Consider the following 11,687-nt stretch of genomic DNA (forward strand, 5'->3'; position numbering starts at 1 on the left):
AACAGCTGAGAATTGCACAAGGACTAATAGCGAATACCCCCACCAGTTTTCACCCACGAAGGCACTTCCTTAGGGTATGCGACTTAACGTTAATGGAAAGGTACAAACAAAAGAAAATGTCAAAGAACAGAGCGCTAGTGCGGTCAGCTTTGTTGTCTAAGAAGGGGTGTGGTGTCCACTGTTAAAAGTCGCGTCGTTAATTGCTCTATTCTGAAATTAAGCAGGTTTGTTTGATGATGGTGACAAAGGTCGTGTGAGGCTGGAAGTCTGGAAGTCGTGTCTTTGCTCAGTCAGGGCTGTTTGTTGTCGTCTCGTTGGAATACACGTCACAAACAACAAGAGTGGGTCCACTGAAGTGACATTAGTTTCGTCGCTCGCTTACTTCGAGGGGGAGTTCCCCACTTAACGCGAACTTAGAGTGTACAGTGTTTGTTTGTTTGCTAAAGTTTAGGCTAAAACACACAAAACAAGTCTGATTTCCCAGTCTTACGGTCTAGTTCGTTTAGTTGAATGAGAGTTTGTTTTTCTAATCTAGATTGGCCACAAGATCATTATTGAAGACAGGTATATCAACCATGTGACAAGATTTTTTTTAAAAGAGTTTTTATGGCAGCAATGGTTATATTTAGATGATGTGAAAATAAAATTATTTATTATCATGTTTCAGTATGGTTTTACATATATTTCGTTTATTTTCTTTTTAAAGTATAGCATAGCATCTTGACTGACAAAACGTCCGAGAATAAAACTTGGGTAATCTGCACTAATAATCAATTAAAATACGATTACAAATCTTTTGTGATTTGTGCATGCTATGCAAGTCCAGCGAAGAGTATTTGAAAAGAAGAGTTACTATCAGTTAAATTGTCTAGGAGATGACAATACATGCTATGGGTCAGTTGTATGCATAGATCGTCACTGCCTTCAATACCTCGTGATAAACCGTCAACAGACTTGACCATCTCATAACGGCGACACTGCGCGTGTCTTGATGACGTCATGTAGGACCAGCAGAACAGGTCAGGTCAGGTCATAGGGTTTTACGTGCACATTCAGAACAAGCTGTTGTAGCGCACGCCTGTCGTGGGCTCTCTCCGTCCATGGCAGGAAAGGTGGGGTGGGGGAGGGAGGAGGGACCGCCTGCACTGGCGGGTGCAAGGGAGCACCAGCAGCCCGACCAGGGTCGGTAGCAGGCAAGGGAGCGTGGTGGTGGTGGTGCTATGGAATGTTGAATGGAGTAGTCAATATGCCAAAGAGAAAAGGTGCGCAATTTTGACCAGCAGAACTGGACCATATTCTATTATATAACCAGGTCATATAACCATAGCGCCCTCTGGGTTGTTGTTTCGGGTTACCTGTGAACTGGACATGACGTGTTCGGATTAAGACGTTTGACGCCGCACTTATATCCCGCAGGTTTAGTTTCTCCACAGCACAGTCTAACTCGTCTAGGGGTCGCATGACGATTGCGCGAACTAAGACAGTAACAGTATGCAAGCCGATGTCATGCCAATCTTCATAGTGAGCTCATTAAAGGAAGCTAAACCAAAAACCCCACACAAAACTAACACGCATCTGGGATTCCAATGCCTCTGAGGTGTGGTGGAGAAGTGATTGTAAGAAAACAACAATATATGTTTTATTGTTATCTCAAATCAGAAGCATGTTTAAAGTTTTGTTAAAAAACAAGGTGTTCATAGAATGCATTAAATAAACTTTGAGAGATATTTCTCTATTTTCATCGTTATCGGTAACCTACCACACGGAAAATGAGGTTTTATGGAATATCTAATATAAAATCAACTAATTTAATATCGTTGTTTGCGTGCAGTGAAATGCTATTTTGGGGTGAACCTTGCAGTACGGTTCCTCAGAAGTGTTTCTGCAGTTCTTATATATTTGAATGTTGCGGAACAACAATCCAAAGTGATGCCACCCAGGCACCTTTGGGCAATTTGAATAATATGCAAATTGAATCCTGCACAATTGAAATTCGGTTTTTCTACGATATCTCAATGAATATATGGGATAGGATCCGGTAAATGGTGCCTACACCCATGTGTTCATGGTCTACGAACCAAACGACCTCAAAACTGATATCCTCCCAACATTCTTTTATTCAAAAGATGCAAATAACGTGACGCCATTGTCAAAAATTAGATTTCCTTTTACAAGTGATATCAGATAAAAAGAAATGCCTATACCTATTTTCTCATGGTCTATAACTTCAACAATCATAGTTACGAAGTTAGTACATGCTTCTATAGATCCAAAGAGTACTCTAAAATACTAGGTGACGCCATTTCAGGAATGAGCGGGACGTAGCCCAGTGGTAAAGCCCCGCTCTATGCGCGGTCGGTCTGGGATCGATCCCCATTGGGCTATTTCTCGTTCCAGCTAGTGTACCACGACTGGTGTATCAAAGGCCGTGGTATGTACTACCCTGTCTGTGGGATGATGCATATAAAAGATCCCTTGCTGCTAATCGAAAAGAGTAGCCCATGAAATGGCGACAGCAGGTTTCCTCTCTCAATATCTGTGTGGTCCTTAACCATATGTCTGACGCCATATAACCGTAAAATAAAAATGTGTTGAGTGCGTCGTTAAATAAAACATTTCCTTCCTTCCTTCTTTATCTCTGAAAATATATAGATATTCAAGGGGAAGAAACTGTCAATCTCCACTTCAGTACTAGAAGTCGAAATGATTCCACGCACTCACCATCATCATCATCTTGTTCTACCTGTTTAGTGTGTTCATTCTGACAGTCACTTAATTCTTTAGAGGCGCAAAAGAAAGTGCAAGGCAAATGAACAGGACAGAATCCGCTGTGTGCGAAATGGTGTGCACCACACCGTGAACACTCCAAGGCCCAGTCGCTGTGTGCGAAATGGTGTGCACCACACCGTGAACACTCCAAGGCCCAGTCGCTGTGTGCGAAATGGTGTGCACCACACCGTGAACACTCCAAGGCCCAGTTCTTCTGTTCAAAATGGTGTGCACCACACCGTGAACACTCCAAGGCCCAGTCGCTGTGTGCGAAATGGTGTGCACCACACCGTGAACACTCCAAGGCCCAGTCGCTGTGTGCGAAATGGTGTGCACCACACCGTGAACACTCCAAGGCCCAGTCGCAGTGTGCCACCACACCGTGAACCCAGTCGCAGTGTGCACCACACCGTGAACACTCCAAGGCCCAGTCGCTGTGTGGTGTGCACCACACCGTGAACACTCCAAGGCCCAGTCGCTGTGTGCGAAATGGTGTGCACCACACCGTGAACACTCCAAGGCCCAGTTGTTCTGTTCGAAATGGTGTGCACCACACCGTGAACACTCCAAGGCCCAGTTGCTCTGTGCGAAATGGTGTGCACCACACCGTGAACACTCCAAGACCCAGTTGTTCAAATCATAGCTAAATCAAGCCTGGGTTAGTCTAATAGTTTTCCTTTAATTATTTTTTTCACAAATACGTTAAAACAAGTTTTAGATTTCATCATGTATGGATACCTTTGGTTGTTTTAAATCAAGTTTCAACATTATTTTTTCAATTATAGTCGAGCTCGCAGATTCCGCGGGCTTAGCTATTTTTGGACAATTGCGAACAACTCAGTGTGAAATGTTCCGTTCTCTTGTAAGTTAAAAAATAAATATAAATCATGCGCCATTTTCACAACCTTGAAATGGTAACTGATCCCCTGTCTTGCAAAATTGTTTATTATTTCCTTCCAATTCACTCTCCGACTTTCCACGTGTCCCAGACCTGTCGTCTGCTATTTGGGTTTGTCAGCTGACCAGCCGGACATTTTTGTAATGACGTTTTACGGCTTACATGGAGGCGCATAAAGGCCATATAATATAAACACAAATCTGTAACGTCACAGATTGTTGGTTGACTGAATCAGAGAATTAAACATATTATTTAAAAAAATTATAAACTGAAAAAAAAAAAAATAATAATAAGAGGTATCCTCGTTTAATCGAAAACCGTACGACTAAGAGGAAATGGCTGGTGCGCATGCTCAGTCATGCCAGTCTATCAATTTAACGACATTAATGTTTATCTTGTTCAATTTAGAAATAAAATGTATAAAAAGGTAAGTATATACACGCTAGCCCTCTTCCATCACGAATTGCACCAGGTGTTAAGAAAACGTCTTTTTGAAAGCATTATCGAAAACCGTACTATGACGTTATCAATGCAATGGCAACAACATAAAATCGAAAACAGTAACATGAAAGTGGATATCCGGAAGTGACCAGTCATTACTCAATCGACAGTGCTAGCAGACGTGTTTGGTTGTGTGGATTCCGTCGTGCACCTGTTGCTGTTTAGGGATGCATCTGCATTGCATTCAGTAAGATTCCAAGGCGCAAATTAACTGTAATAATACATTTCATTGTGCATTAAACTTATTCTTACCATTTTCCCCCTCATTTTTAAGGAATTTTGTTTTAAAGGAGAGGACAATTAAGGCATTTGGCCTGGTATGCATATTCAACGATATATAATGCACATTATTGCTTAATATCAACACGTATAATCGTATAGTTAATTAATAAAACGGTTAAATGTGACGACTATTATATCTAACGGGCGCAGCCATTTTGTACCATCTCAGTGAGTACGCCCTCTGGCGAGCTGGTGGTTACGTAATATTTAACGCGTCACGTCAGGAATGAGCCTTAGAACTAGAGAAACACAATCTACCTGGTTTTTGCGGGATGATAAATAGTCATACATTGCAATGTTCTGTAATAATACACATCCCAGTAAGCCAACAGTAAGTATATCCAGCACTATATATATTATTTTTCAATACAAAATAAAATACCATTGTCAAAGTGGCTACACAACAAGTCGAAACAATTAACAATGTTTTGCTCATGCATTAACCTACGTACTGAAATGATACACGGAGTGTTTTCTTAGTTAATTGGTCTATGCTGTTAGTTGCTTCTACCTTTGATTCCTGATTGGCAGGTGTGTATTTGATTGGTAACCAGACGAGCCAATTAATTGACGCTGTCTAGACACAAAAATACATACCGGTATTGTGGAATATTACCTGTCGCCCCTAAAATTGTAATGGACATGGTTTATTACTGTAAATAGTTCTGTAAAACTATTGATTAAGTAGACTAAAACCACATCTAAAACCACAGAACTGACCAATTACGTAGTCCCAAAGAAAATAAAATTATCACTTGGGTATCGTGGGTTGTCGTTTTTGCTCCAACGTAGCATATCAATAGGCGTAATAATGTACATTTTTCCTTTTGGATTATTAAACAGAGAAAAACACTATAACCCCATTTTTTTCCGTTAATGCAACTTGAAATATATTTAGTTAAATTGTTTATTATATTATTACGTCATTTGTGCTGTTTTACAAGTCAGGTTGATCAAAGAGAAGCGCCGTGTCGAAAATTACTGCTTTTGTTTACACTGTACATGTATACACAGGAGATGGTCAGGAGCTGACGTCACTTCGCCCCAAGCTATCCCACCGGACGTCACAAAAACGAAACAAAATGGCTGCCCCCAGTTAGCAGGAATAAACATGATTTTTTATTAACTCTAAAATTACGCGTTTTTCATTTGCTAAAGTGTCAGTATGTGTTGGTGGTCCGGGTATGCATCTTTCTAACACATAAGGCTCTTGTTGGAGTTGACCCTACCTTTAAGTGTACTTTCTTAACAAGAAGTTGTTGTATCAACGATCGAACATGTGCAGACATTACAAAATACCCGGAAGTAAAATAATACGGTTTTCGATTTAGTACGGTTTTCAACAACTGGCGATATTAATAATAATAGTAATAAATAAATAAAATAAAATAAAATAAAGTAAACAAAGCACTGAAAAGATGATAATTGGAAAGAACACAAAAACTTACCTTCATGACCCCAGACTGGACCATCCACCTCAATGATTTAAGCAATTTAATTTCCCATGAGGAAAGTGAAGGGTTTGATTTAGAGGAATCGAAATGCTGTGTAATTTGTAAACAGTTTTCTCTACCAGCACACAGAGAATGTGTAAATCGTGTGAGTGGCAAGTGGGTACAATGTGATAAAAGTGATAACTAGAAATATCTTATATTCTCCATTGATACCAAGGTTGTAAGGACAGACAACACGTTTATGTGCCTTCACTGCATGCAGAATGTACTCAGCAAATTACTACAATGTTACTGTCCTGTATATTAAAGTATGATTTGTTCCAGTTTAAAATATCTTGCATTCCAATATTTGTGTTCAGATTATTTGTAACGAGAATTTTTAAGTTATTGGTTTATGTACCTTTAACCATGATAACACGACGTTAAAAAGACACATTCTGGTGATATTCACACTAGGACTTGCTTGATGTTCAGGTAACATTTATTAACTTTTTGTCCATAACGGGCCTCCATGCTAAACAATCATAACACCCGCGGTAACTGAGAGTGCCTTCTCTTTGTGTATGTACGTCAATGCATAAAAATTGGTACATGTTTCTTACTGGAAATTAATAACTTGGGTGGGAATTTTTTTATTTCACTATATAAAAAAATGACTAACAAAACAGCAAAAGAAATCGTTAGGTCAGACAAATGTTTTTATTTAGAATCCCATTTTCCGATAAGCCCCGCGGTAATATGGCGTGCTAGGCTATTATTTGTAATGATTCAGTTCTTTATTTTAAACATGTCTGTATACCACTTGTTAAGCTATTAGTGTTTCAACAACTGGCCTCAGGCATTCTGGAGAAGCAAAGCCAACATCAAGGGCCAGTGTAACTGACATGGAGAGGGTCTTTGAGGCGTCATCCCGCGTCCATCCACACTCTGTTGACAATGATGGGACAACATATGGCGAGAGTGACAAAGGCAGTATACACTAGTTTAGAGAGCATGTGCAATGATGCAGATGTCACCGTCCTGCTTCTACACGTTTATAACAAACTTGGTGTAACTACCATTTAACAGAGGGAGCCACTAGTTCGGATATATCCTGATCGATGTAGCAGCAGTTGTAAATAAGTATGTTAATATTGCCCAGCCGTTGTGTGCAACTTTTGTTCTGGATTTGATACTGCTACGCAGCCGATTAGTGTTGGCTAAGCAACTGCCAAGATATTGCTGACCTAGATGCTGCAACGCCGGAGATGATCACAGAAGTGGCCAAGTTCACAACAAAGTGCTATAGAGCACCAGTGACAATTGGACATATCACGTAAATTGTGTATAAAGAACCAGACTTCAGCACCTGGCATAACGACCCTACCAACAACAAGCCAAGTTATCGTCAAAATGTTTGCTTAGCTTATGTTCAGATAATCCTTTGGAAGCCTGCACGTCACGCGGAGCCCCCATCCTTTCACATCACTGAATATGGAAGGGCGTGGGATGAAGCCACAAAGAACCCCTCGTGTTGGATTTGCTTTTACAGACACCATGGTGGTGTTAAGGTGTCGTTGCACAAATTGCAAGGGCTTTTTATATGCATTTTCCCACGGACAGGAGCACTGGTTGGAAGGAGAAAACCCCAATCAGTTGAATGGATTCACCAAGATGGTTTGATCCTGCAATGCAAGTAGCCCAGGCAAGCGCTCAACGGATTGAGTTAAATCCCGCCCCTGAATTTCGAAAATGACGGACTTAATTTGCATATTGTGCAAATTGCCCAAAGGTGCCAGGGTGGCATCACTTAGATTCTTATTTAACACCCTTCAAAGATACAAGAACTGCAGAAAAACATTTAGGACTCCATTGCAAGATTATCTGGGTTACTAGAGGACTAGTTGATGAACTGGGTAGTAAAGGCAGATAACCGAGAACATTTTTAAGAATGAACTAGATCAACATCCATTAAAGATTACTATCTCCTAATTTAATTTAATCTAATCTAATCTAATCTAATCTAACAAAAGTATATTCCAAAAAAGCTTGGTAAGGGACATAACATGCGCGTGTGCAGGAATTTTAGAGTGTGTATGTGTGTGTGTGTGGGGGGGGGGGGGGGGTGTCTAGATTGTGGTGAGTGAAGTTTATAGGTGGTAAAGTCATACTCTCCCGGAATATGTATTGAAATTAGTTTTTTTACTTGAGCAGGGAGAAGTTTCGACCCCAATCTGTCTGGGTTTTTCGCGTCTGCTTAAGCTATCTGTCATACATATATTCTATGATTCTTTAAAAAAAAAATGCTATGGTCTAAAAAAGAGCTCAGATAACACACACGTTAATATCGTCTACCAAAGGGAAAGTAACTTTCATTCCTTGTTTTCAGAAACAATGCCGTCACTAATGACCCGGATATGTTCATGTTCTGCAACCTGTTGTTCAGCATCTGGGGTACTTTGAACACTTTGGAACTTGTAACACTTGGAGCACGAGCTTAGGCGTGGTCTTAGTCGTTCTACCACCACGCCATAGTACAGAGGATTCACCACAGCATTGCCCATACACACGGCGATCGAAGACACGAACACGTGCGATGATATCCTCATGTGTTGATCTGCTCCGATGAAGACCACCACCACAAAGATTGGAGCCCACATCACGAAGAAGAAAACCAGTAAACAAAACAGTTTCTTTGCAATCCGGAAATCCCTCTTGTCTCTTCGCTTCTTGTGACTCATAGAGCTTATCCGAAGTGGGTTGTTGTCCTTTCCACGTGACTTGATAATGCTCTGTCGAACCATCCAAAACCTTCGGAATATGTTAACATAGCTCCAAGTTAGTAATCCAAAAGGAATGATGAATACACAGAGGAGCAGAATTATTATGAATATTAATGAGACTTTGGTTTTCGGTTGGCGTGGCCATATCAGGGTACATATTGTCACATGAGACTGTCCGAATGTGACAACATGGACGTCGAAGTAGAGGATCATGGGAAGGAAACACAAGAGAGCTGATACCCACACGACTAACAGAATACACAGTGCTGATCGCTGTGTGAGTCTGGTGACTGGTCGACCTACAATACAGATGTATCGGTCCAAGCCGATCAACGTCATCGTCCAGATACCAACAAACCCACACACGAATTCAGTGTAGACCATCATGCTGCAAGCCCAACTCCCGAAAATCCACGAACCCGTTATCCTGGTAACTGCAATCATAGGGGCGCCAAATGTCAGAAACATGTCTGCTATGGTCAAGCTGCAGATGAAACTGTTGGTGACAGTGCACATGCGTCGGTTACAGATGAGTTGTGCACAAACAACAATATTGAAATATAAAGACAGGATGAACAGGAAAGTTAAGATGGCTGCCTCAGTAATACCATAAGCAGACGATGACCTATTAAATTGAGAAAAGTAGGAGAAAAACGTTGTATTTCCCCATCCACGTTTATCGTCGTTTACGAACAAGTACGAAGAATTAAAGTTTTGGTTGGTCTGATCCCACATCTTAGCAACAGCCTGAAAAAAATAAAATGTTTTAATATGTCTTAATGTAAAGTCCGTTACCAACAGATCCTCGCACACACGCAGAGCAAGATAGACACATGGATATTAAAAGGTATGTTTCGCATTTTATCGGTAGTTGCGGCGGACAGGTACATTTCATGATTTCATAATTTTTCCCGCCAGTACTAGCTCTGTACAAATCCATTTTTTAAAAATCTTGCGTACATATTGTACGTGAACAGTGATTTTGTTATCTGTCACTGGACCAAGTGTCATGATAACCGTATAGTGGACACGAAATTGTCGTTTAGTAAAATTTCCTTTAGCTGGATTGTAGATTAATTTCCATAGTTCTTTCTCTCACAACCCCGTTTTTATTCTGTCTTTAATTGAATCATATTTTATTTCTTTAAACACAACTTACTAGGCTCCCTCCATAATACATACATGTCACGACAATAATATAGTTATGCCATTTAAATATGAATAACAATTAATATTATCTCATCACGTCAGCGTCTCTCCTCTCTCTTTCTATGCGCGTGTGCTTGAGTGATGCAGGGAGGTGTCTAGACTGTAGCCAGTGAAGTCGTTTTTGTTCTGGGTGTTGGGTGTTGTGGGGTCATACTCCATCGGAAAATACAGTAAATTGTTATTTTTAGCTTCAAACGAGGGTACTTCGATCCCACAAATCTCCCCAACTCTCTGTTTATTTGTTTTTATTCCAATCACTCCTCACTCGTCAGTTGTCAAGAACGTAAAATTAACATTTACGACAACTGGTTACATTTGCTACATATAGCGTCACTATTAACATAGTAATGCCACCCAGTGCAGACAAACGACTGGGCATGACCTAACAGGTATGTGGATTATTGTAAAACAAAATTAAGAAATTCGCATATAAAATGTAGGCCTGTACTTACATTTAATCCATTTCAGAAATACCTGTCATTGTTAGATGATTCATGTCCAGTCTTGGGAATAGCAATGCAATGCCAGTGTTTCTAGTTCTAACAGTAACGTTGTCCACGTGATAGCACACTATTTGTTTAAACATCATCGTCCTCTTCATCATCAAATCAGCTGGTGCTGAGCAGTGGTGGTCTAGTACGAAGAAGTACTTCAAGTAGCAGCTGGACTGACATATAGATACTTCACTTGAACGAGGCCAATCCCAACAACCAATGGGCTACTTTCGCTGTCTTAAATACGATATGTCTTTGCAGGCACTAAAATATAAATTGTACAAAAGCAAAAGGTGGTCAGGGTGTTGTTATTTTTTTGTTTGTTTTGTTTTGTTTTGTTTCGTTTTTTTGTTTTTTGTTGTTTGTTGTTTTGTGGGGGGGGGGGGGGGGGGGGGGTTTGTGGGGTGTTTTTTTTTTTTTTTTTTTTGGGGGGGGGGGTGTTTTTAATTTTATTTGATTGCACAACAAAGTATACACTATACATTGTGGAACTGATACATACTGACAAAATAAACATTTGAGATATTACAAAAGCTATTAAATGTATTATAAAAACGTCTCCTACGTCCTAATATTATGAACGTGTAAATCAGCTCTGTATATATTGCAATATAATCTAGTGATAAATAATTGTGAAAGATAAAAACACATAGCATTGTATACAGTTAGTTTTGTTCAACTATTCCACGTTTGTTCACATTTGATTGCTCTAATTAATTGCGGATATATACTTATATCTGTATCGTATTAAAGTTTTTTTGTTTAACTAGAGCAAATTAATTTATTAATCATCTGCTATTAGATGTAAAACATTTGGTAATTTTGACATATCGTCTTAGAGAGGAAACTCGCTACATTATTCCATTAGAAGCAAGGGATCTTTTATATGCAGAATCCCACAGACAGGATAGCACATACCACGGCCCTTGATATACCAGTCGTAATGCACTGGCCTGACGACGGGGACCGATCCAGGCTGATCCTAGACTAATACCACTACTGTTGCTGTTACTGTTATTACTACTACAAATAGCACTAATGTTGCTGCTGCTGCTGCTACTACTGTTACTACTACTGATACCACTTATTATTGCTGCTGCTGCTGCTGCTGCTGCTGCTGCTGCTGCTACTACTACTACTACTACTACTACTACTACTACTACTACTACTACTACTACTACTACTACTGTTGCTGCTGTTGTTGCTACTACTAGTACCACTACTGTTGCTACTGCTACTGCTACTGCTACTGCTACTACTAATACCACTACTGTTGCTGCTACTGCTACTGCTACTGCTACTACTAATACCACTATTG

General features: G+C 40.1%; 1 protein-coding gene across 1 annotated transcript; it reads right to left on the reverse strand.

Moving 5' to 3' along the window:
- Nucleotides 1–7,960: 7,960 nt before the first annotated feature.
- Nucleotides 7,961–9,915, reverse strand: LOC121384335 (free fatty acid receptor 4-like). The gene has a single exon (XM_041514683.1). The coding sequence runs from the start codon at nt 9,399–9,401 to the stop codon at nt 8,256–8,258; it is 1,146 nt and encodes a 381-aa protein (XP_041370617.1). The 5' UTR covers nt 9,402–9,915; the 3' UTR covers nt 7,961–8,255.
- Nucleotides 9,916–11,687: the final 1,772 nt, after the last annotated feature.

The sequence above is a fragment of the Gigantopelta aegis genome, chromosome 10 (assembly GCF_016097555.1).
Source record: "Gigantopelta aegis isolate Gae_Host chromosome 10, Gae_host_genome, whole genome shotgun sequence".
Taxonomy (NCBI): Eukaryota; Metazoa; Mollusca; class Gastropoda; order Neomphalida; family Peltospiridae; genus Gigantopelta; species Gigantopelta aegis.

Excerpts from the sequence above, each read along its gene's own strand:
- LOC121384335 (XM_041514683.1), bottom strand. The coding sequence starts at position 9,401 with ATGTGGGATCAGACCAACCAAAACTTTAATTCTTCGTACTTGTTCGTA.